The 27185-nt window shown below is 40.7% G+C and overlaps 1 protein-coding gene across 1 annotated transcript in view; it reads right to left on the reverse strand.

Moving 5' to 3' along the window:
* The window catches only part of PDE4D (phosphodiesterase 4D), a 1096073-nt gene that overhangs the window by 914868 nt on the left and 154020 nt on the right, over positions 1 to 27185 (reverse strand). Inside the window, exon 2 of the mRNA XM_074952575.1 lies at positions 23201 to 23313. Within this exon, the coding sequence (XP_074808676.1) occupies positions 23201 to 23242 (42 nt within the window). The 5' untranslated portion in view covers positions 23243 to 23313. The remainder of the gene's footprint in view (positions 1 to 23200; positions 23314 to 27185) is intronic.

The following is a 27185-nucleotide window of genomic DNA, read 5'->3' on the forward strand; positions in this document are numbered from 1 at the left end:
TTCTTTTAGGTCTATTAACGGTCTTCAAAAATGTTGACCAGGTGTAGCTGACAAGTCTGCAGACCCTCACACATAGAAATGAAGTTGTGCTGGAGTGGCTGCAGTCTAAATGAATCCAAAAGGAGCTAGCATAGGATTTCTTATCATCCTCAAAAGTTCTATCCTCCTTTTTGCATACATGTGGGTCTGGGGAAGAGGATGCGATAGTTTGGGCTGCATTGCCACCTATATGCTGATGGTATTCAGCGCCACATCTCCATTTCATCAGACACAGAGTGCACAATTGTGTAGATTTCCCAGTGTCTGACTGAGACTGGGCCTGGAAGAGAGCCAGCTGACTGAAGGTAATTTCAGAAAAGACAGAGGCAATGGTAGTTGGGTTTGGGGAAAACAGACAGAAGTGAGAGTGGGAGTGATCTCAAACAAACTAGGGAAATACAACCTTGATGAAGCTACTATAAGGTGGGTGCATAGCTGGAAAAACATTCATGGAGAGTAGTTATCAGTGGCTCACAGTCAAGCTGGAAGGGGATAATGAGTGGGGTCCAGCAGGGATCACTTCTGGCTCTGTTCAATATCTTCATCAATGATTTATATAATGGCATATAGAGCCACTTATAAACTTGTGGATGATATCGAGCAGAAAGGGGTTTCAAATGGTTTGGGGGATAGGATTAAAATTCAAAATGATCTGAACAAACTGCAGAAATGATCAGAAGTAAATAGAATGAAAGTTAATAAGGAGATATGCAAAGTACTCCACTTCAGAAGGAACAATCAGTTGCACACATACAAAATAGGAAATGCCTGCCTAGTACTGCAGAAAGGGATCTGGGGGTCAGAGTGGATCACAAGCTAATATGAGCCAACAGTAACACTGCTGCAAAAAAAGGAAACATCCTTCTGTGATGTATTAGCAGGAGTGTTGTAAGCAAGACACGAGAAGTAATTCTTCCTCTCTAACCTGTGCTGATTAGGCCTCGACGGGAATATTGTGGCACCACATTTCAGGAAAGATGTGGACAAATTGGAGAAAGTCCAAAAAAGAGCAAGAAAAGTGATTAAGGGTCTAGAAAACATGATCTATGAGGGAAGATTGAAAAAATTGGGTTTGTTTAGTCTGGAGAAAAGACGACATGGGGAGGGGTCATGATAACAGTTTTCAAGTACATAAAAGGTTGTTACAAGTAGGGATAAAAATTGTTCTTCTTAAGGCTAGGACAAGAAGCAATGGATTTAAATTGCAGCAAGGGAGGCTTAGGTTGGACATTAGGAAAAACTACCTAATGGTCATAGTAGTTAAACATTGGAATAAATTGCCTAGGGTGGTTGTGGAATCTCAGTCATTGGAGATTATTAAGAGCAGGCTAGACAAACACCTGTCAGGGATGGTCTAGATAATACTTATTCCTCCCATGAGTGCAAGGGACTGAACTAGATGACATCTCGGGGTCCCTTCCAGTTCTATGAGTCTATGGTCTGCCTCTCTGATTCAGGATATGCCTACCTTTTGTAAGTAAGGTTTGCAATCAGGAAACTTCATCTACCTGTGCTGTCCAGGTAGCAGCAGTCAGAAAAGTGTGCTTTTGCCATTTTTTTTGGTCCAAGAGTTTGTGACCTTCCTTTTCAGATGAGAGCTCTGACAAACTCATGCTTTTGTCACCTCCAAACTGGATTATTGCAATGAGCTGCATATGGGGTTTCCTTTGAAGGCTGCTTGTGAACATTGGTTATTCCAATGCAACAGGTGTCTCAGTATTTATTTATTGCTATGTTACATATCCACTATAGACTGAATTGTGGGGGGGTTGTTTCTTTATTCCCTGTTTTGTTTTATGTTTGATGCTATTCAAGGAGGTGATGTTTTTCATTTAGCTTGGGGCCTGTATGGGTATGTCTTCAATGTTTTAAAACCCGTGGCAACAAGTCTCAGAGCCCGGGTCTTTCAAGACCATGCTAGGGCATTAAGCAGAATGTTTACACCGCAGTTTTTAGTGCCCTAGCATGAACCTCAAGAGCCCAAGTCTGTAGACCTGGGCTCTGAGACTCGCTGTCATCGGTTTTAAAATACACTGTAGACATGCCCTTGCTATTAGAGACCATTCTCTCTCTGTGCTTTAACTTAAAAGTTTAGATCAGTGATACTCAGACCTCAGGAGCCCAATTAGCAATCAATATTACCCAAAAGAGCCAAAGTAGTAGCTAGCTATAGTACTATGTATTCATATTTAAACAGAATGACAGGGGAAAATATTTATATATTTGTATTTATAAATCGCACAGTTAATAAATTATTGCAAGTTGATAACTTACTTGGTTAATAACATAGTAAAAGCATCCCAATTGGTTAAAAACTTAGATTGGTTAATAATAATAATGAAATCACACTGTTTTAATATCACGTGCTGCAAAGAGCCTCAGGATACACATTAAAGAGCACTTGCGGCTCCCAAGCCTTGGTTTGAGTATCACTGGTTTAGCTACTCTAGCTAATAATCCCTGAACACCAAATACATCAACTCTGGAATTTAATTCAAACTTTGGTCCAACTGAGCCAGAGTTTTTTTGGAGCTTCCAAGCAGTCTCAATAGATCTTGCAATCTTTTCCTGAGGGAGCACTTTGAGTGGAAAGATCAATCAACTATGGTTAGAATATTTTTTGTAATATTGATATGACAACTTAGATTTATTATATTGTTGTTTTTGTGCACTACAGACTTTGATAGGTGGGGTGGGTAAATTGAAAAATAAACTTGATCTATTTAGTTAGCACTGACTGCAGTTTGTGCTGGATTACATTCTCTCTCACACTCACCAATTTCACTGTGTTTTGAGTATTTCATTTCTATTCATTGAGTTGGCCTTATAATTTTACACTGGACATACATTTCCTTCAAACAGCTTTTCATTTACAGTCTCAAGGGCTAACTCACAGAGAATGATAAATAGAGGAGACAAAATTAGAATACACATATATGCAAAAAAAGAGTGATAAATGAAAAGAGATATGGGGAAAAGTAGAGCAAAAAATCAGTAAGGAGAAGAAAAAAAGACTAGGAACATACTGATAACTAAGACAAAATATTAGCAAATATCCAGCATTCATGAACATGGGGAAAAAAAGGAAGTGATAAGGGTAAAATTATCTCCAATATTTGGTCTAGCAAGGACACAGAAAATGTTACAAACTAATTCTGATCAAGGATTAACAACCTGAATTTAAATCAAGTGTATCCCTGAGATACCTGCATGCCATTTTGTCTGGGCTTTGTTACTTGATGTACAACCTACAATAGGCAGCAACTCCATGAATGGCATTCATAGATTCCAAGGCCAGATGGCACCACATCATCTCGTCTGACTCCCACGTAACACAGGCCACAGAACTTCTCCAAAACAATTCCTAAAACAGATCTTTTAGTAAAACATCCAACATTGATTTAAAAATGATCAGTGATGGAGAATCCACCACAACCTGTGTTAAATTGTTCCAATGGTTAATTGCTCTCACTATTAAAAGTATACACCTTATTTCCAGTCTGAAGTTGTCCAGCTTCAACTTCCAGACATTGGATCATGTTATTTCTTTCTCTGCTAAATTGAAGAGCCCATTATTAAATATTTGTCCCCATGTAGATATTTATAGAGTATTAAAGTCACCTCTTAACCTTCTCTTTGTTAAGCTAAATAGATTAAAGTTCCTTGAGTCTATCACTATGTCATGTTTTCTAATCCTTTAATCATTCTCATGGCTCTTCTCTGAACCCTCTACAATTTATCAACATTCTTCTTGAATTATGGGCACCAGAACTGGACAGAGCCAGCCAGCCATGCTCACACCAGTGCCAAATATCGAGGTGATATAACCGCCTTACTCCTACACGATATTCCTGTTTATACATCCTTGTGACTGAATGCATATCTGTATTCACTACCCTACACACTATTGTAATCATCTTTAAACAAAATATGCCTTGGGTGGTATCACTGGAAAACTAATAACTCACTGGTCAATAATATCACAGTGAAATGTATGTAGCCATGATACATGTACAGTTATAAACAAAAGCTGAAATCATGACTGAAGTGTTTACCAGACAAGACTGGGGAGTTTCTTAAAGACAAAGAACAAGTTGACACCCCGGCCAGGTGTCATCAAAGCTGATGGCCCACCACCTATCAAGTGGCCATTCTTTGACAAGGAAGGGGGCAGGAACAAAGATCTGCATCTTAGAAAGCAACTTAGCAAAGTTCCCCCCACAAAAGACTTGATGTCTCCTTGCTCTCAGCTGGAAAGAACTCTATCTAGGGGTTGAACTCAGGAAGATGCATTTAAAAGGGTGACTGAATTATATAAGTAAGGGTCAAAAACACCCCAAGTTCTCTCTCCCTGGTCATCACTCTTTTCCACCTAAGACAACAAAAGAATCCAACTCTGACTTTGGGAGAGATGCTGAGCTAAAACTTGGTCAACAATGATACTAGGAACCAGTGGTAAGAACTTCACCTTAAACCCAGCATAGTCTGTTAAGTTTAGTATGATGAAGCGTTTTATCTTTCTTGTAAGCATTCCTAACTTTAATGCTTTAATACTTGCACTCACTTAAAAATTGCTTTCTTTGTAGTTAAACAAATCTGCTTTGTTCTTTAATCAAAATTAATCCACTGTTGTGAACTGTGTGGGTCACTCCATTTAAGGTGACAAATTGTTCCCTTACAGGGACAACAGACCTAGTACAGCTGAACAGTACAGAACACATGATGGTGGGGGGAAAATTGGGACTGGCAGTGTGTTGGGGTCACCCTGCAAGTATTATTCGAGACTGCTGGAAGCCAGAGTGTGATTGGTGTTTGCTGGAGTCAGAATCGCTGGGTCAGGATTGTGGCTACACACAGATACTCAGGGTGTGACCTACATGCTGTTTGTGAGGAGCCCAGGTTGGGAGCCACAACAGTGAAGCACTGTGAGCACCCAAGGCTGCAGGGCAGAGATGACACAGTCCCTCACTGGTCTGGATTGCACCCTAGAATGTCATAATCTCAAGATCACATTTGGTCTTTTGGCCACAGAATCACACTGGGAGCTCACGTTCAGCTGATTATCTACCACAACCTTCAAATATTTTTCAGCGTCACTGCTTCCAAGATAGAGGTCCCTATCATGTAACTATGGCTTACAGTCTTTGTTCCTTGATGTATACATTTAGCCTTATAAAGTACATATTGTTTGGTTGTGCCCAGTTTACCAAGTGATCTGTATTAGTGATCCATCCTCTTCATTGTTTCCCATTTCCCCTATTTTTGTGTCATCTGCAAATTGTATGAGTAATGATTAAATATTAAACAGCGTAAGGCCAAGAACTGACCTTTGCAGAACTCCAGCTCAGTGATGATTCCCTATTTACAATTACATTGAGATCAGTTAGCTAGTTTTTAATCTATTTAATGTGTGCCATGATAATCTTTCTAGTTTTTATATATGTTGACCAGTACCAAGTAAAATTTCTTAGAGAAGTCTAAGTATACTACATCAACACTATAACTTTAATCAACCAAACCTGAAATCTCATAAAAATAATGCCAAGTGAGTCTGATAGTATCTATTTTTCATAGACCCATGTTGATTGGCATTAATTATAACGACCTTCCTTTAATTCTTCATTAATCAAGTCCTGTGTCAGCTGCTCCATTATCCTGCCCAGGACCGATGTCAGACTGACAGGCCTATGATGACCCAGGTCATCCCATTTACATTCAGCACTAGTTAATCAGCACGTCTCATGTTCTAATTTTCTTTCCCAAAATTATATATATGATACTTATAGAAATAAAAGATGATCTTCAGCTGGAGTTACATCCAAAATGTCGTTCTGGATACCAAAAGTCCCTTTCCTTACACGCACTTTTTTATATATTTAAATAAAATTGAATGGGAGAAGACAAAACCATTCTTAATTTTAACACAGATATCTAACCACGATTTGTACATTGAGTCTTGTTAATTGGGTCAAAATAAGGCATACAGCTTTTGTCAAGAACTATATGTAACCCGCACTTCCCTAGTGGGGCATTCTTTCTCCCTCTAGTGCTTGGGCTATATCCAGTATGTCTGCAGTGTAATTAAGCACTCACGGCTGGCCTGGGCCAGCTGACTCGGACTTGTGGGGCTCTGGCTAGGGGGCTTATAGTGTAGGAGGCTTGTAATTGTAGTGTAGATGTTCAGGATCAGGCTGGAGCCTGGGCTCTGAGACTCCACGAGAGGAGTCAGGCTCCAGCCTGAAGCCGAACGTCTGCACCACAAATAAACAGAACCAGAACACCACAAGTCTGAGTCAGCTGACCCAGGACAGCCACGGGTGTTTAATTGCAGCATAAACATACCCACAGAGGTTGAAGAGTCTGCTACATATTGCATAAGCTTCAGAGGTTATAGGTTCAATCCCTGCTGCTGTCAACTCACTCAGGAACATAACATTTAGATCTGAAAATGGAAATCCATTCCCACCAAAGATAAACAACAAATTAAAAATTGTGTTCTTTGTAAATTTTCCATGCCACACCAGTACAAAAAGTAAGTTTTTTGTGGGAAGAGATTTCCTGAAAAATTCTGTTTCATGAAAAACAATACTGAATTTTTTGGCTTGCCAACTTCTGGTCATGAAGTGTTTTATCAATTTCCCTTGAAGCCAGAAAGCGAAATTGACATGCATCTCCCAGGTGGGTAGTCACAGAGCTATCATTTCATTTTTCCGGATGGAAACTCGCGGGGGGCGCGCGCATGCATGCACGTGTGTGTGGTGGTAGGATAAAGTTTCAATTTTTCAGCAGTTAAAAAACAAAAGGCAAAAAAAATCACCCTCTTTTGCTGAAAAATTATTGAGATGGAAAATTCCCGACTAAGCTCTAATCACATTGCATATTGTTTAATATAACAAAGAAGAGGGATGATACAGATGTCGGAGAAAGTTGCCAATAGGAAGACTAAGAGAAGCAGGGAAAGGAGGAATTTCACTTCTTCTGACTGCTGCAGAGGCTACAAGTAGTTGATCAGGATTCTTATGCTTATAGCTATCTGCAGGATATGCTTTTGAAAATAACTCATGTTTGCAAAATAGCAACAATTCTGATCTGAGTAAAAACCACAGCATGATTAGGGAAGCCTAAATGATTACATGGAGCTGTATCTTTCCACAAATTATTGAGCAACCACAGAAGTAGGGGACATTTCAGAAAACATAAACAAAACCGTTCCATTAGGTAAGAGTTAGTAAACAGTTATGGCTGAATGATTAGAGTCTCATTAAATATTAGAGGTTAAGAAAGGTATGTTCAAAAGGTTTCCAAAATACTCAGTTTCTTTTGGTAAATATTGACGTTCATACTTTTCCTTTCTAACATGCTAAGTACTTTATTTGAAAGGTACAAAACAGAGTTTGACTCTATCTGCAGGAAGTACAAGAACTGAGAAATTCCAGCAAGTTATTTCTATATAATTTCACTACATCAGGGTTTTCATCAGTCAGAAGTAACTTCCAAAAGACACAGAATGAGAGAAAGGTGATAGTTAAAGTGGCTATACGTGTGAGTAATTGATACTGCTGTTATGTCTCCTTTATCTCAGTTCAGGTCTGTTTACAAGTAACTAAGATACAGTACCACTTGAGGATGTAATTGAGAAACAGCAAGAGGAGTCAGTGCTTACCCTCATCAGACAGCAGCTTTGTGAAGGCTTTGACTCAATACTTTGTGGCAAACAGTATATCTACTACAGATGACTGTGTTCACTCTTCCCACAAGGTGGGTAGACACCTGATGTAAAAGAACCTTTCAGCCATGCAGACAGGATCTAAAGTCCAAGCTCTACTGTCCCTGCCCAGTCCAGAGAATCTCACAGTTTAGAGAAGTAGACAAACGCTCAGAGGGTGGAGGGGAAGGGTAGAAGGTCGATATAGTTATGCTAAGGGGAAAAAATCTCACACTGGCTGGTGGGTTGTATGAGTTTGAGTTGCATGACTCACTCTAATTTTTGCCCTCAAAGAACAGCATAAACAGTGTCAGATGTGCAAAAAATAGGCCTACTCAACACAGGCACACCAGTACATGAATACATGCAAGCACACTTTGGTTAACACATACGCTTGCATGTTCAGGGAGCCTCATGACTTGTACTTGAACAGTCAGATAATTATGCACTTTAGGCACATACATTTTTCCATCCATACATTTGAAGTTTTCCACACATTTACAAGAGAGCACCTTTATGCCAACCAAAAAAATACCATATCAAACATTTATCACCGAAAGAGGGAAACAGAGAGACCACATTACATTGTCCTGGATAAAAAAAATCACAAAAATGTCTGAAAAGCTATATTGATGGACAGAAATGGAAGAACAGAACAAATTCCTGTTCATTTTTTTCCAGATCCAACAGATCTAATGGGGCTAACCATCTATGTTTTCAGGGGCCCTACTTATCTGCCACAGGATACAAATAATTCTTATTTAAATCTAAAAACTCATATTTGTTTGCATTCCATGAATGATTGAATTTGCTGAGAACATTTACAGAAACATCAACTTTTGAGATAACATTAGAAAATATTTCCAAGGAAATGAAATTGTAAACAAGTACACATTCAAACTATGATTTTATATGGCCCATAGTAGTTGAACTCCTTACAGTCTTCAATGAATTTATCCTCACAATCCCTCTGTGAAACAGAAAAGTACTATTATCCTCATTTTACACATGGGGAGAACTGAGGTGCAGAGACACGAAGGAACTTGACAAGGGTTATACAGGATGTTTGTGGTGGAGGAGGAATTGAGCCTGTGTCTCCCATGGCCCAGGCTAGGACCCCAATTTCTGAACCATCCTTCCTCTCATCCTCAGTCACTCTTTCAACAAGGGAACAAGTATCATGTGACCCAGATGTCCAGTTGGAACAGCTTGAATTTTGTATATTCCACAAACCAGCTACAGATGAAGAATTGTTCCAAGAAATGATTGGGCAGTTATTTTTCACCAAATAAGTTTAAAAAAATCATAATTTATTTACAGACAATTCACTAACACAAAGAGAAATGAAAGTTGTTGCATAATTAGTTTTGAATGATTCATCTAGCTCTATTCCGTAAGTACTTTATGAATCTATGAGGAATTTCTGACAAAGCAGCACAGCACCAATACCGAACTCTTTGATTAACTAGCTTTTGGGTACAAAAGTGGGCCAGAAAATTCCAGTGGGACTGTCTTCTGAAGTCCAGCTTCCTAAAAGGGGCCTAAAAAAATTGTAACTCCTTAACAATGGTTCCCTGATTCAGAGCATTATATATCTGTTCCCGTTGTCCCAACCCATACATAAAATAAAAACTTTTGACCGTTCCACTTAAAAACACATACTTGTTATTTAATCTAGCAGATAAAGGTATAACATGATCCAATGTCTGGAAGTCGAATCTAGACAAATTCAGACTGGAAATAAGGTGTAATTTTTTGACAGCGAGGCTTATTAACTATTGGAACAATTTACCAAGAGTCATGGTAGATTCTCTGTCACTGACAATTTTTAAAGCCAGAGGGGACGTTTTTCCGAAAGCTATGTTCTAGGAATTATTTTGAGGAAGTGCTACAGCCTGTGTTATACAGGAGATCAAACTCGATAATCCTAAGGGTCCCTTCAGGCTTCGGAATCTATGCATGTGTCATCCTTAAGGCTGAGCTCTGGCACAGCTACTGAGGAACCAGCACACCTCTAGACAACAACCCTTGTTAGTATATGGGATCGTTCAAACTCTGTCCTTGAAAACCCAGTTCAATGACTAAAGCTTTGATTAACTGTTTCCAAAAAAAGTAGTTTTGATATGATCCTTTGACAAATAATGGATCATCCTCCAAGAGATCTTGGTGATCTCAGAGCCCAGAATCGCTGACAAAACAGAACCATAAGGACACCTTCCAATCTGAAGACACTTTGTGGAGAAGGGAAGTGGAATTATTTGTGCCCTTCCCCCACAATTCTCTACTATGGCTACTCCATCAGGCCAAGGGAGAGAGTTCCATGGCTCCCTTTCCTTCCACTGCTCCCTATTCAGGGAAACGAAACCAGAACTTCCCACTTTTCCCATGCTGCCTCCAGCAGCAGAGACGGGGCTCCAGGCTCACCCTTCTGCCCAGTGCTCCTTCTAGTGGGAAAAAGGATGCCAGAACAGCAGTGGAGGAGAAGGTGGGCAGAAAAGAAAGGGCTTTAACTCTGTCCCACAAACCTCCCCACATTCCTACCCGCACTTTTGTCCCTCTTTCAAAATATCTCCCTGCTATTGTGATAATTGGACCTAAACATTTACTCTATCTGTGAGCTCAACTGTAAAAAGTGAGTGTAAGTTTTTTGACAAAAGTGGTCATTTGTCCTGTTTGCCAACTAACCAAGTCTGCAAAAGCAAATGGGACAAATGCCTCCTTTTGGAGAAAAAAGTCAGGACAGTAGGGACAGAGCTTAAAAAAGGGACCGTCCCAGCCAAAACAGGATGTATGGTCACCCTAGCTAGACATCCATGAAGGGATGTCAGAGAGATGCAGAGATTTTAGCTTGGACAAAAAGAGAGAGGGTCTGGATTGGAGAGGTAGAGCTGTGAGTCATCTGCATGGGGGTGGTAACTGAACTTGTGTTTGTGGAGGACGTTACCCTATGTAAGGTGTAGAGGGAAAAGAGAAGGGGACCTGGGCCAGAACACTGGAGGGGAGATAAGGAGGATTCTCCAAAAGACATGCTGCAGGAGTGATTAGAGAAGAGGTAGGAGGAGAATTAGGAGAGGACAGAGTCATAGAAGCTAAGGAGAAGAAAGTGGTTGACTGTGTCAAAGGCAGCTGACAGATCAAGGAAGATGAGGATGGAGTACTGGTTTTGAGTTTTGGCTACAGAGTCTTTTGTTGAGAGCAGTTTCAATGGAATGCAAAGGTGAGAAACTAGATTGCGGGTGGTCTAAGATAGACCCATTCAACCTGAGGGCCTATGCCAACACCCATCTCCCCCTGTGGATGAGGAAGAACCAGATTGTGCTGAACAGGGAGAGAGATGGGAGACAGGGAGATGATGTATGGGCAGTGAAGGGACTAACCAAGGACTAGCCAGCATAATCATTGCCAAGGAGCCAGAGGTAGTGGAGAGGGAGAGCTGGGTTGTGATACCTAGGGGTGATGAGAATTTATTTAACTCACCCACACACACTAAGGTTTATTATTTATTTAACTATTTAACACACCCACACACACACTAAGGCAATTAAAATGCCCCAAAACATTACAAATGAGTTAAGGTTGCACAGTGATGCCTAGTAGCCTTCCAGAATGTGGAGAGTAGCTAAACTTAAACCTCTGAAAATCAGAAAATATGAAATTAAGTACACACCATCCCCACCACATACCCTTAACTGCCCCTTGTGACATTCTTTAGGGTGCAATCTGAACTGCTCTGTCCCCTTTTCTCTGCAAACCTGGGGTGCCTTTTACACTCCTTGGCTACTGAACAGCAAAGCCCTCCAGGCACTGTTCACTCACAGCCACCAGCGGGCCAAGTCACTCCCAGTGGAGTACATGAACGTTATGCCTAGCCATCCATGAATAGATACAAGGCAACACCCACATATCCTCAGTCCCAGCATTGCCCTCCAAAGGTGTGCGTCTTGCACCGTTCAGTAGCCCACTGGACTATACAAGCTCAATAATTAGTCCATCATTCCAAAAAAGGGTAATGAATATACATCACCCTTATTGCTTCAAGTGGAAACTTCCCAAACTCTTCAATCCAAATACACTGGTTTAGATAAAACAACAAACAAGTTTATTAACTAAAGAAAGATAGATTTCAAGTGATTTACAAGTGATAAGGCATCAAAGTCAGAATTGGTTACAAAAGAAATAAAAAGATAAAACAGCAATATAATTTCTAAATTTTACCAAGGCTAATAGTTCTAAAAGTGAAATAGGTTGTCTCACCATTAGCTGCAATATATTTCACAGGCTGCTTCTTTTCCAGGCTGGGACCACTACTCTTAGGTCAGTATTTGTTGATATCATGGGAAGTGGATAGGTGGCCAGAGGCCTTTCCCCAGCCCCGTCTTATATTTTGACCCTTTGTACTGTAAAAGTCTTTGCTGGGTCATGGGGTCAGCAGTCCCAGTATCTACATGTCCTGAAAGCTGTCTTTCAGGTGAATTGTAAATACTTTGTTTATACCTTTCCCCCCCTGCTGGTGAATGTCCAATTAAGTACAGTAACTCCTCACTTGAAGTCATCACGGTTAACCTTGTTTCATTGTTACATTGCTGATCAATTAGAGAACATGCTCGTTTAGAGTTGTGCAATGCTCCCTTCTAACATCGTTTTGCAGCCGCCTGCTTTGTCCACTGCTTGCAGGAAGAGCAGCCCATTGCAGCTAGCTGGTGGGGGCTTGGAACCAGGGTGGACCAGCAGCCCCCCATCAGCTCCCCGCTCCCCTAAGTTCCCTGTGCAGTGGCAGCCACTCAGCAGGCTACCAATTGCCGGCAGTTCAGCTGTCCCTCCCCCCACTGCCATGTGCTGCTCCTGCCCTCTGCCTTGGAGCTGCTTCCTGAGCCTCCTGCTTGCTGTGCGAGGGGAGAGGGGGGAGAGGGGTGCTAATGTCAGGATGTCCCCCTCCCCCTGCTCCTGAACCCTGCTTACCCCATCTTCCATAGAACAGGGGGACATACGACAGGGCTCAGGAGGGAAGAAGCTTCCTGGCAGCAGCTGCAGTCTGAGCTTCCTGAGCTACTTAACAAGGCAGTGTATTTAAGAGTGGGGTCAGCGTACTTAAAGGGGAAATGTGCATCTCTCTCTCACACACACACTGTGTGTGTCTCTGTCTGCCATGCTGTCTCCCCTCCCTCCATTCGTGCTGCCTTTTAGAGTGTGAGGCTACATTAACAACGAGTTAACCCTTGAGGGCTCAGCCAATTGCTAGTTCATCATTTAGCAGTAAGGCATTCCCTGGGAAATATCCCACCCTCTGACTTCACTACCTCAACCAAGCTTCACAATCATTATCGCTGTGTACCAGTATTAAATTGTTTGTTTAAAACTTATATTGTGTGTGTTTTTGTGTCTATGTAGTCTTTTGTCTGGTGAAAAAAATTTCCCTGGAACCTAACCCCCCCATTTACATTAATTCTTATGGGGAAATTGGATTTGCTTAACATCGTTCTGCTTAAAGTCGCATTTCTCAGGAACATAACTACAACATTAAGTGAGGAGTTACTGTAGGCAATGCCTCTTTAGCACCTTGCTGGCATGCAAGTGTGTCTTTGAGAAAATGGTCTGAGGGCACTACCCAGAACTACAGCATATTTCAGTGATACACATATAGCAATATCTCATAGCTCAATATACAATGCTGATACACACATTTTAACAGGACAATGATGTTCAGTTAATTATGCGTTTTCAAATGATACCTCACAAGGCATACTTTATACAAAACATATCGTAACCATATAAAATTGGTAAACATGGGGTACAGGCTGTCTTATGGGGTAGAGGATATCACGTCCTCACTGAATGACACCCCAGCACACCAACACCACACACTAGCACTCTCCCCTTACAGATAATACAGGGCACTTTGGGAACAGAACACACAGGCACTGTAGAACCAAGTCGAACACCTTCTCTTTGAGGCAGAACTTGGGTTTAGGCATTGCAAACAAGAGCAGCCTACACTCAAATACTGAGCCATCTCCACACAACTCACCCCAGACTTGCTAACCGTTACCACCCTTTCAACCATGCCCTGAGGATTCCTTCTGAGATATTGCCCTCACTTACCTCTTACTATGCCCTGGAGATCACAGTCATGGATGCTACCAAGTTGCTGACAATCCCCATGGCAAAACAACAATCTTGCACACCTCTACCAAAAAAGACTACAAAATTCAGTCTGAATGAGGTATATTTGATCCCTCACATCCCTCGTGCACCTCTCCTCATATCATAGTCACAGCTCTGCCAAGCTGCTCCAACTAATCCCTCTGCCATTCAATACAGCTACATCTAACACAGCTGGAGTGTATGTAGGTGAACATCGCAATTCAAATCTCTGGAACACAGCACAAACAATGGCACATTCTTGTGCTCCTTCCTCATATCTAATTATAGATTCATGGATTTTAAAGCCAGAAGAAATCATTATATTATGTTGTCTGACCGCCTATATCATACAGGCTATAGAATTTCAACTAGTTATGCCTGTATTGAGCCTAACAACACATGTTTGACTAAGGTGCATCTTCCAGAAAGGCATTCAGTCTTAATTTGAAGACATCAAGAGATGGATAATCCATCACTTCCCTTGGTAATTTGTTAATGTTTGCACCATCTTCACTTGACCATTCCTATTGGTATTAACAGCTGCACAGGGAACAGTTAAGGCTGTGTTGTAGAGAGGCATGTACTTTATAATCTCTGTATTTCCTGGTTTCCGAGGTTTACATTTGTGTGGCTAGAACTCTTCATTTCCAACAGTGCAGTCCAAAACACTGCCTAACTCAAACACAATGTCAGAGTTTTCGGAGATTTAAGTTTAGCCACTCTCTACATTATGTAATGGCACAAGACATTACTGGGCAACCTTGAATTTGTGTTAACAATTTTTTGGGGGCATTTAATATGGTTTTTAGCCAGTGCAGACATGTGATCTGCACGTCTGTCAGCTCCACATTAAAAGCTAATTGTAGAGAATATTTACTTTTCATATGAAAGTTTTAGGACAGCTTGTGTCTAGTCCTGCACTGAAGCACAGAGGGTGGAGAGGAGGCATCAAGACATAAACGGACATATTCTATTTTCATCCCATTGTGCAAAGTGGTCAGGCACAAACGCTGTCTGTACACTCCCAGCGTCCAAGAACCCATCAGGCTGCAACACTGGACAGCAATACTAGAAATCCCATAGGGGACAACTGCCGGTGGGGCAGAGCCAGGGCTCTACCACAGACACCAGAGTTTAGGCTGCACCATAATTAAGGCATGCACACAGCACTACCTCAGCTCCTTTCTATGGGCTTAGCTTCACTACACAATTCAGCCAGGTTTACACACACAATGTTTGGTGACAATGCTAACCCTCATCCCCACTGACTAGTCACTATCGCAATAGCTAATTCAGTTACCTAAAATAGAATTTGAACATGATTAAATTTTTGAGTGAAGAGGTTGCCTAACCAGAGTATGGACTAAAGCCACAATTTAGCACTTAAGTCTCAATATCCCTTTGTTATGAATTAAATACGTCCACTTGTAACAAGATCCTCCAGTGGCCACTCTATTAGCAGGTATTGAAATTCTGCCGGGAGCTGCCACTTAATTACTGCTGACTCAGAGGAGTAAGTGTGGCCCATTAGACTACATCCTGAATCAAGGAGACTGATAGAGCTGTCTACCGAAGGCGACTAACGTATCTATTGCAATAATGCTGAGGATATTATTAGGCTCAGAGGCCATTGATCTAGCCATTGCACAATCTATAAAACATATCCCTTGCCCTGAGGAGATTGCCCTAAATGGAGCTCTTATAAGGTGGGGGCATAACTAGTTGGAAAACCATTCCCAAAGAGTAGTTATCAGTGGTTCACAGTCAAGCTGGAAGGGCATATCAAGTGGGCTCCTGAATGGATCAGTCCTGGGTCTGGTTCTGTTCAATATCTTCATCAATGATTTAGATAATGGCACAGAGAGTACACTTATAAATTTGTGGACAATACCAAGCTGGGAGGGGCTGCAAGTGCTTTGGAGGGTAGGACAATAAGGACAAATGCAAAGTACTTCACTTAGGAAGGAACAATCAGTTGCACACATACAAAATAGGAAACGACTGCCTTAGAAGGAGTACTGCAGAAAGGGATCTGGGGGTCAGAGTGGATTACAAGCTCAATACGAGTCAAGAGTGCAACACTGTTGTTAAAAAAAAAAAGAGAGAGAGAGAGAGCACGCACGAGAGAGAATGAGCGAGCGCAAACAGCATTCTGAGGTGTATTAGAAGGAACGCTGTAAGCAAGACAAGAGAAGTAATTTGTCCGCTCTACTCTGCACTGATTAGGAGTCAACTGGAGTATTGTGTCTAGTTCTGAGTGCCACATTTCATGAAAGATGTAGATAAATTGGAAAAAGTCCAGAGAAGAGCAACAAAAATGATTAAAGGTCTAGAAAACAAGACCTATGAGGGAAGATTGAAAAAATGGGATTTATTAAGTCTGGAGAAGAGAAGACTGAGGGGGGAGGGAATGATAACACTTTTCAAGTACATAAAAGGTTGTTACAAGGAGGAGGGAGAAAAACTGTTCTTAATCACTGAAGCGAGGGACTTAAATTGCAGCAAGGGCGGTTTAGGTTGGACATTAGGAAAGTCTTCCTAACTGTCAGAGTAATTGAGCACTGAAATAAATTGCCTAGGAGGTTGTGGAATCTCTGTCTTTGGAGATTTTTAAGAGCACGTTAGACAAACACCTGTCAGGGATGGTTTAAATACTACTTAGTCCTGCTTTGAATTCAGGGGACTGGACTAGAAGACCTCTCAGTGTCCCTTCCAGTCCTACACTTGTATGATTCCATGATTACAATTTAAAATGACAAGTGACATACGATGGTGGGGGAGAGGGATGCAAGCAAATTTAACAACTTCATTTACTCCCCACACCCAACTACTGCAAATCAAGCACATGCCATACACTCCCCACTGTAGTCAATGTGTGTCAGCCAGTTTCTTATGGGTGTCAAATGAAAGGTTGGTCTCAAGGAAGGATTTAAAGGAAAAGCAAGATAGGGAGCACAGACACCATATGGATTACTTCAGGGAGGGTGTCTCATCTGTGAGGAAAAGCATGGAAGATTGTGTGAAGAGGCTGGCTAACTAATGGATTGACAAGACTAGCAGGTTGTTGCAGTAATTGACAAGAGTGGAAAAGTAGAAGGGACAGTGATGAGAAAGGTCAGGGAAGTGAAGACCACCAGGTTAAACCTGATGTAATGAAACAGGGGAGTTAGGGCAAGGTTCTTTTGAGCGATGATATAGTCAAAGCAATAGGCAAGGGAGACTGTGGAATTTGAACGGTTTAGAGTGGAATGATACTTGTGTCAAAGAAGCTAGAGAAGGGTTCCAATAATCAAGATGGGAGATTTTGATGATGGTTTTGGCTATCTGGACAGAAAGAAAAAGGATAACTGTTAGACTGGTGGGGATGACAATGAGATCTAGTGGTCAGGAGATTCTGTTTCTATTCCTAGCTCTGCCACTGACCTATTGGCCAAGGCCAGTCTCTTAACATGTGTTTGTACAGGGCCTACTGTAATGGTACCCCCAATTTCAATTAGGTCCTCTAGACACTATTGTAATGAAAAACACACAACAAGGAATATAACAATGATGTCATCCATGAAGAGAAGGTGAGTGGAATGAAGATGGTTTTGGAGGAAAGACCAGGAAGTAAGTTTTGGCCAAGTTAAATGTACATTGGCAGTGAGGTATACAGGGCAGAACATCAGAGAGAGAGGCTGAAATGAGACAAATGATAAGGGCAGATCTCAGGGTCACCAATGTAAAGATGGTAGTTATAGCTACATGAATTTGTGAAAAAGGATGGAGGGGGTAAAAGATGAGGTAATGTGGGAATCACATGGAGACATGGATAGGGAAGGAAGAAAACCTACAAACATATGTTGAAGGAACAATGACAGGTAGTAGCTGAACCAGGAGATGGAGTCATGAAAGCCATAAGAGGAGAAGCTTTCAAGAAAGAGTGTGTGATTGACAGCATCAAAAATATTAGAGATCAAAGGTCAAAAGAATGGAGAATAGGTCCTGAGATTCATCCAGGAAAAGATAGTTGATTACCTTTGTTGACCCCGACCTGATCTTAGAGGGTATATAGCTTTGGGTAAAATATAATCTGTTAAGCATGCTTATAGAAATAATAATTGAAGTTATTGAAGCTATAACAAGAAGCAGCAGAACCAAAATACATGTAGTAAAGTAGGCTTGGCTACAGGTAATAAGCATTAGGCGTTAAGTGTTTTGAGTGAGGCCCTGTAGAAGTTGGCAGTTGGTTTAAGCTAGCCTGAGTATTATGGGCTTGACTGAAGGTTACAAAATTTGGCAATAGGTATCCTATGATATTTATATTATGTATTGCTCTACTAACAGATAAACCACAAACAGAGTAGCATCTTAAGGTCTTTTTGCAATAAGAGATAAGCACACTGACATATCAAAGCTATTGGGAAAGGCACTGACATGAACAGTTGGGTTAACTGTCAGAAGTGTAATTATGGTCAACCAGAATACCACATACGGACAACTGGAACCCTAAAATTGGTCTCCTGGAATATCAAATATGAATAGAGGGTTGAGACTCAATCATATGTGGTCATGGACATATATGGGTGAAATGAAAAAAGAGCTGGTTACACTCATCTCTAGTTGGGACTCAGAGCGTGACAAGGGGCAACCAGGTAAGAAGTCTTGCCCAGCACCTTCCTCTTGTGGTTTGCTCCACTGACTCTTTCTTCCATCTTTGTTTTGGATGGTCTACATAAGGCTTTAAGTGTGTGCCATGTAAGATTGTAAGTATGAACAATGCAGGAAACCACTTGACTATACTTATTCTTATATATACTGATTTTTCTATTATTTCAGTTATATTTATGTTAACTAAAGCTCAAAGTTTCTGTGTGTGCTTCACCAATCTCATTTTCTTAATTAACGCTAAGCAGTTGCCTGAATAAAGAACCTGTTCTTTGTGACAGGTGCACTTGGCATCCCAAATTAATCCCAGGCTACACCTTAGTGAGAGCAATTGCCATAGTTTGGAGAAGGCAGAAGACAGATTGGAGGGGATCCAAGACAGAGTTGGAGGAAAGAAACTTGAACTAGATCTCAACCACTTCCTCAAAAAAGCCTTTTGCTATATATTTTTTCCCTGCAGAGATGAACTTCACTGTAGCAGGAATTGCAATGTACACATGGCAATGCAATGAAAGCACTTAAATTCTACTGTTCCTGTATGTTGACACAGACTTTAAATATCAATTTACCATGCATCAAATCCTGCCATCCTTACTCAGGCAATATTCCTATTGAGGTCATAGGCTGCCAGCCCCTAGCTGCCTCTGTGGAAGAGTCAGAGGACATGCAAAAGTAGTTAAAGATGCTTCAGGGAAAACACACTTTTTTTTCCAGCCATTTCCTGTGCATCAGCTGCTATTCTGGGTCTGAGCGCATGCTGCTTAAAATCTGTCTGATGCCCCTCATTCACCGAAACTGACAAAAGGGGGGAAAGGTGGCTTCAAAGATGGAGGGGGCACCTCAGTTGTCCCTGCAGTTAGCTATAGCGAGGCACTGATTTTTCCCTGTCAATTTGATTCTTTTCAAACTGCACAGCGTGTTTGGGGTTAGGTGTTGGGGGAAGGGACAGCATACGGGCCACAAGCAATGCAATCTGTTCTTGTTAATACAGGATTTTTAGTCCTTACAATTAAGGAAGTTAGCTAACGAATTTACCAAAACACTGGCAATTATTTCTCAAGAATGAGAATGAGGGAGGTATCAGACTTGGAAATATTAGGGTGACCAGATAGCAACTGTGAAAAAACGGGACAGGGGGTGGGGGGTAATAGGCGCCTATATAAGAAAAAGTCCCCAAAAATGGGAATGTCCCTATAAAAACAGGACATCTGGTCACCCTAGAAATAATCCAAAACTACAGCTGGTCAAGCTATTCATTATGAATCTCTACTGAAAATATGTAGGTGAATGGTTCACATGTCTGCTAATGTATCAGTTTTTGTAAGTAAGTATTTACTTATGGCTAGATTGTAAATTTACATAGATACATTGTCCCAGGAGTATCCCAGGGATTGAATTGTGACTCCGTCAAAATTCCTCTTCTGTTTCCCCTCTTGTTCTGGGGGAACAGTAAGTGACCCTACCCCTTTTCATGGAGCAGCTTGCTCTCTCCAGTGCCTCTGACCAGCCACTCTGGCTGGTAAGCAGAGGAAGCAAAGCCAGGGGGCTTCCCACCCTCTGAGCACTCACTCAGAGGGGAGCATCAGGTTAGCTGTCCTTGTCACTGCAAGATAAAAATCTGAGTAGAATTGAGCATGAGAGTAAAGGAGATTTTTACTTCCTTGTTACTTCCCTGCATAGCCTATTAAGGACTGAAAATCTAGCCCTAAATGATTCGGATAAACAATTTTCACTTATTTGCACTGTTGTGTAGCTGTGTTGGTACCAGGATATTACAGAGACAAGGTGGGTGAGGTAATATCTTTTATTGGACCAACTTCCGTCAATGAGAGAGACAAGCTTTTGAGCTACACAGAGCTCTTCCACAGGTCTGGATCACTCTGAATACCTTTTCCAGACCTGTGGGCGAGCTCTGTGTAGTTCACAAGCTTGTCTCTTTCATCAACAGCAGTTGGTCCAATAAAAGATATTACCTCACTCACCTTATCTCTCTAATTTGGAGTGAGTAGGTTGTTTGCAAACTGTTCTGTCTTCCTTGGTATTTTGTTTATCGCCTCTGTATTGTGTTTGTGCATTTGCTTTTGATCAGATTTTGGTGTATTTTTCCCCCGAATTTTCAAGCTTGTCTTGTGTTGGTTGGTGAATAATCTGCATCTGCTCCATTTATGCTCTGCATTTGGATGTGAATTTGTTCTCAAGCTTTGCACGTCTATAGCTCTTGGTAGAGTTTGTGGGAGCTCTCTGAGCATTGTCATTCAACTCCTGCATCTTTTGTCCCTATCACTAATCTCTCACCAATAAATTCATCTTTACAATTTGATGCATGAGTCAGACATTTTGTGAAGTTTGGCAATATTCTGATAGACTGTTTCTACAGAATTTTGATACACTGTAGAAAAGATTCCTTTTATGCAATTTTTTGTGGGTTAAAAATGCTTTTGGAGCACTTCTAGGACTTTACATGCGGTCTGCTGCTGACATATCTAGATGCGATTGGAGCATGCAGCAGCATTTGCCCATTACAGCAAGTACTGAGGTTTCTCTGCACAGCTGCTAGGGGCGGGAGAGAGAGATCAGACCCAACTGCAGGAAGCCCCCTGGTTGCTGCCAGCTCTGAAGGCTCCCAGTGGCTGTGCAGGGGAAAAGGAAGTCCTGTCCCTCCCCAGCCCTGGGGGGGGCCTTCCCAGCAGCACAGGGAAGATCAGAGCCACCTCCACTTCTTGGAATTTCCCCCAGATGCAGTAAGCTCTACAGCTACTCACTTCACAGCCCACCTCTGAAGGCAGCGCAGAAGTGAGGATGTCAATTCCGCAACCCCCCATATCAGCTTTGTGACCCTCACAACCCTCTTTTGGGTTGGGACCCCCACAGTTACAACACCATGAAATTTCAGAAGTAAACATCTGAAAACATGAAACTGACCAATTTTAAAACCCTCTGGCCATAAAATCGATCAAAATGGACTGTGAATTTGGGAATGGCAGAAACACCATAACTTGAGTAATTTTAAGCTGCTTTGGACAGATCACTCAAATATTGTATGAGTACAGTGACTGAAAAGGTGATCAATGTCTTTTCTACCTCTAATCTGTATTATTCTACAGACTGAGAGATGTGAGGCAAGCCAGGCAAAGTAGTAAAACAAATAAGCTTTAGAGCATCTTTAGGCTAGATTCACAACTAGGTTTTGATATGCTTAACTGCCTCCACATTTGGTAGAAAAGCAAAAACAAAAATATTCCAGGCACACATTGACAGGATTCTCTTCTTTATGGGCTAATGTATGTGCAATGACATTCTGAAGCCAATGAAACAAGATATAGATTACAGATGAAGCTGAAATCCTAGAATCACAAAAACCTACCTCTAATAAAAAGATAATGACCTAAAAGGATAAATGTCATTTTCCCCTCTCACTGAGGTGATAATCCTCCTCTTAAATCTCATTTAATTAACTGGAGGCACTTTTTGTTATGCATTTGCAGCTACTTATTACACAATAAAATATTTGGTCTGACAGTGATATTTGGAAGCCTGTGGGTAACCCTGATAACTCCAGTTCAACCAGAAGGATTACCAAACTCCTGCCTCTTTCCTCTATGAATATAGTCACTCGGGTTTATTCCCTTAAAATTTAAATGGCAACATTATAGAAAGAGAGAGAAGACTGTTTATCTGAGGAGGGAAAAGTAATTAAAACTTAAGAGTGAACATCGAGGGAAATGTGCCTGCCTTCATTTGTTCTGATGATATAACTTCTGATGTGTAGAAAGCTTTCCTTTCCACATCTCCATGTACTAGGTGGTCCCTTAAATGCACTTGGCTGATTAAAGAAAAGGGCACATTCTGAAACCTCAAATACAAGCACTATATTAGAAAGTCAGCTATCCTCCATCCCTGACAGGCAAAATCACTGATGCAGAGGTCTCTAAATACTGCATGTTACCATTGTTCTGTTACTGTCTTTAAAAAAGATATGGGTGCAGAAGATATTCTATATTTCATTAGTAGTCTTGAATATTATGAGACAGATACAGGAGGGATAAAGCCAAAAATAAACAAAAAAAATAAAGGGTGAGAAAGTAAAGCATGCCTCGTCATCCAAACACATATGTACAGTATTGGCATATTATCACTGTTCACTTAGAAGTATTTACTGTACAATGCTGTAAAAAGCATTATCAACTCCCATGCTGCCTAAAGTGCTGGGCATATCATAAATATTTGCAGATCAAGTCTAATCTGTACAGCTGCCTTTTCACAAAGTTATGCATGTACTGAAGAGATCACTTTACTTGCAAGTTCACACTTTTTTTCTCCCTTTTTGACCCGTACACCTCCTGGGACCCTACTAGCTGACTGTTTCATGGACGCTCAGGAAACTTCCTATACTTTTGAATATTAATACACATAAATTCTTTCTGGAAAAAGTTCTTATTCAAAGGAACTCTTAGAACTACCAAAATGATCTTAGCTCTGTACAATTGAGATAGCACTAAGTACGAGAATTGGAGAAGGTTAACAGAGGTCTTATCACAGGTGCTTTCACAATAGTAAAGGGACTTTGTTCCATAGGCTAACAAAAAATACACAGATAATGGCAAAACATTAGGAATGAGAACACATATGAAAACAAATAGAAAGGTAAAAATAAAGGCTCCCACTTACACTTTTACTCCTGACAAGTAGGGTACTGGTGTTCTTGTTCATGATGAGATTACTAAATCTGAAGAGTTCTATGGGTTTCAAAACTCCTGCCCATCCAACTGCCGGCTGATATACTGAAAGGAAATTAAAGGAACTATTAATTTATTCAGTTAATATTGAGGTTTATGCATTATTTTACAGCACCTACTACTGTGAAGTACATGGCACAATAAAAGAAAACTGCATCTATATCTGTATAGTCTAACAAAGTGGTTCTTTCAAGATGTAGCAAACCACAACCACCTGTCTATAAAGAAACATGTACATCCATTAAAACTGTACATTTTACAGTAAATAATAAGGGCATAGAAAGAGAAAGGTTTACAGCAGATTACAGATTTCTCAAGTTTCTTATTGCCACCGAGATTTAACTTGATATGGATTATTTGTTTAAACATCATAGAGTTTGTTTGGTATCTTTAGGCAATATCTTTCAGAACAGCCTGAGTTTGGGAGAAATCTGCTAGTCAGACCAGCAGACACACTAAATCTAGAGGGAAAAAGTTGTGGGTTCTATTTTAAAAATTCTGGTGCCCAAAGATGCTTAAATTAGTACTTGTGTACTTTTATGGAGGCATCTAAATTTGCAAAATTGGTCTTCTTATTACTGTTATTTTATTAATAAGCACACTCTCTAGCAAGTAATAATGAAGTGCCATCTAGTGCTTCAATAAGCAGTATCTGCACTTTATCAGCCTCTAGACAAGTGCTAAATGTGCAGCAGTTGTAAAAGAAGATTAGAACAATTAAAGGGAAATAGGTATGTCCCAAAATGAGGTATGTGAAAGCTTTATCATCTCACTCTGACTGTTTTCAGTGCACTAATACTCACATTTCCAGTGGAAAGATTCTACCCTTTGTCCATGCAGGTGATAGAATTGTCATTGGGCGGGGGGTGCTAGTGGTGAGGAAATCAAGAAATGCATGCACAGGTCTGGGTTCACACAAGGGATGTCCAAGTTGAGGCCCTACTAAAATCAACCCCAAACCATTTTGGAGGACTTCCGGAATATTTATCAGCAGAAATAGCTAACACTGGCACTACGCATTTATACATTCATATAAGCTTCACACACACAGGTGTTTGTAGTTCTAAACCCATGCATGCTCGTCTTAAGAAAATTATAATTCACACGTAATTATGAATGTTGGTGTATCAACAAAAGCCTAAGTCTCTGCAAATATCAAGTATGTGCCAATACATGTTTTGTGAAAATGTTAATTTTTGGTGACTTTATAGGTACATTGGTACTTTATAGCCTGTAACATCATCAAATGCCTCATCCATAGAAAAGTTTCTTTCTTAACATTATGTTTTCTATTTAGTATAGCTAAAGGAGGAAAAAACTTCATTACATAATCAATTCTAATTGTGTTTTCTTAGTCCACAAGTAGGAAATATATTTAAACAGTTAGGTAGGTGCGTGATATATGTAGACTATATACACACTGACAGAAAAGAACAACTAGGAGTATTCAAAAGATTAAGTTGCTGTTTTTCAGTTCTGAATCAGCATGCCAGCTTTTATACTGTAGCTACACTTTTAAATGGGGATCCATTATTTGTTTCAGCAGCAAAGAGATTTGTGGCCTAAAACAGATGCATGCTCAAACATGCAGATATCCCAAAGTCTATGTACCCTAATCCACAGGTAGAATGGATATTTTAATGTGTGCTCTGACAGTTACTCAAACAGTTTTGTTGTTGAATGGCCATTATTTAGCATTCTATATAATATGTAAGGGAAGTTCTTCCACCTTATTAACAAGGAACTGAAATTTTCAGCCTCGGAATAATATCATTATGTGACCCAGCCCAGCCCCCCAGCTATTGGTATCTGAGCAATCCTGCACCATGTATAGCACGTTACACATTTTGCAGTCATTACATGCGTGACAGAGAATAAAAATGTGAGACACTTCAATGCCATGGTATGGTGTACAGATGGAAAAACATATAGTGTCTGGCCTCACACCTGTCTGGCCAAAGACAATGGAGGGATTTGTTTTAACAAAGGTACCTGGACTTACTTTGTTAAACACAAAAGAACTCAGTAGTCACAGTAGTTACTGGCAGACAGGTTAACAAAGGTATGGTTAAGTCTTATTCTAAGTCCTGCTATGCCTCCTTTGAGCATGTAAAACAATGTAAAGCATGCAAGGTCTCTGTCAGGAGTAAGGTTTCAGAGGAGCAGCCGTGTTAGTCTGTATCCGCAAAAAGAACAGGAGTACTTGTGGCACCGTAGAGACTAACCAATTTATTAGAGCATAAGCTTTCGTGGGCTACAGCCCACTTCATCGGATGCATAGAATGGAACATATAAGAAGATCTATATATACACACACACATACAGAGAAGGTGGAAGTTCCCATACAAACTGTAAGATGCTAATTAGTTAAGATGAGCTATTATCAGCAGGAGAAAAAAAAGACTTTTGTAGTGATAATTAAGATGGCCCATTTAGACAGTTAACAAGACGGTGAGAGGATACTTAAGTTAAGGAAATAGATTCAATATGTGTAATGACCCAGCCACTCCCAGTCTCTACGCATTATAATTATAATTTTAATTTTCTAAATTATAATTATAATTTTCTAAAGCCCTGGCTGGGATGATTTAACTGGGAATTGGTCCTGCTTCGAGCAGGGGGTTGGACTAGATGACCTTCTGGGGTCCCTTCCAACCCTGATATTCTATGATTCTATGATTCTATTCAAACCCAAGTTAATGGTATCTAGTTTGCATATTAATTCAAGCTCAGCAGTTTCTCATTGGAGTCTGTTTTTGAAGCTTTTCTGTTGCAAAATTGCCACCCTTAAATCTTTCACTGAGTGGCCAGAGACACGTAAGTGTTCTCCTACCAGTTTTTGAATGTTATGATTCCTGATGTCAGATTTGTGTCCATTTATTCTTTTGCGTAGAGACTGTCCGGTTTGGCCAGTGGCAACTGCTCATTACTTCTGATGCCCTAATGAGTCAGCTAGGCTGCCTGATGGACCACCCTGCCCGACTGGCAGAGGAAGCCAGCAGGCCATTTCTTAAACCGAACAGCAGCAGCTTACTGGCTGTTCAATGCACATGCACGTGGCCATGGACTCTCTGCCTCCCTGTGCTTGTCTCTCCAAGCCCTGCTCCAGCCCAGATCCTGCCCTGCACCCGGCCATGTTCCCATCCTGTTCTAGCCTTCCTCCTACCTCAGGACCAGCCCGGCTGCTGCCTTCCCTTACTCTTGGTAATCCAGTTCCAACCCATATTGACTGGGTAGATGTCACCTCAGGACAGGATGCAGAGAAAAAGTTTCTTGACACCTTAAATGACTGCTTCTTGGAGCAGCTGGTCCTGGAACCCACCAGAATAGAGGCAATTCTTAATTTAGTCCTAAGTGGAGCACAGGATCTGGTCCAAGAGGTGAATATAGCTGGATCGCTTGTTAATAGTGACCATAATAAATTTAATATCCCTGCGGCAGGAAAACCACCACAGTGGCCCAGCACTGTAGCATTTAATTTCAGAAAGAAGAACTACACAAAAATGAGGATGTTAGTTAAACAGAAATTAAAGGATACTGTGCCAAATGTGAAATCCCTGCAAGCTGCATGGAAACTTTTTAAAGACACCATAATAGAGGCTCAACTTAAATGTATACCCCAAATTAAAAAACATAGGAAGAGAACCAAAAAAGAGCCACCGTGGCTAAACGACAAAGTAAAAGAAGCAGTGAGAGGCAAAAAGTCATCGTTTAAAAAGTGGAAGTTAAATCCTAGTGAGGAAAATAGAAAAGAGCATAAACTCTGGCAAATGAAGTGTAAAAATAGAATTAGGAAGGCCAAAAAATAAAAATTTGAGGAATAGTTAACCAAAGATTCAAAGAGTAATAGCAATTTTTTTTTAAGTATATCAAAAGCAGGAAGCCTGCTAAACAACCAGTGGGGCCACTGGACGATC

Source organism: Natator depressus, chromosome 5 (assembly GCF_965152275.1).
Source record: "Natator depressus isolate rNatDep1 chromosome 5, rNatDep2.hap1, whole genome shotgun sequence".
Taxonomy (NCBI): Eukaryota; Metazoa; Chordata; order Testudines; family Cheloniidae; genus Natator; species Natator depressus.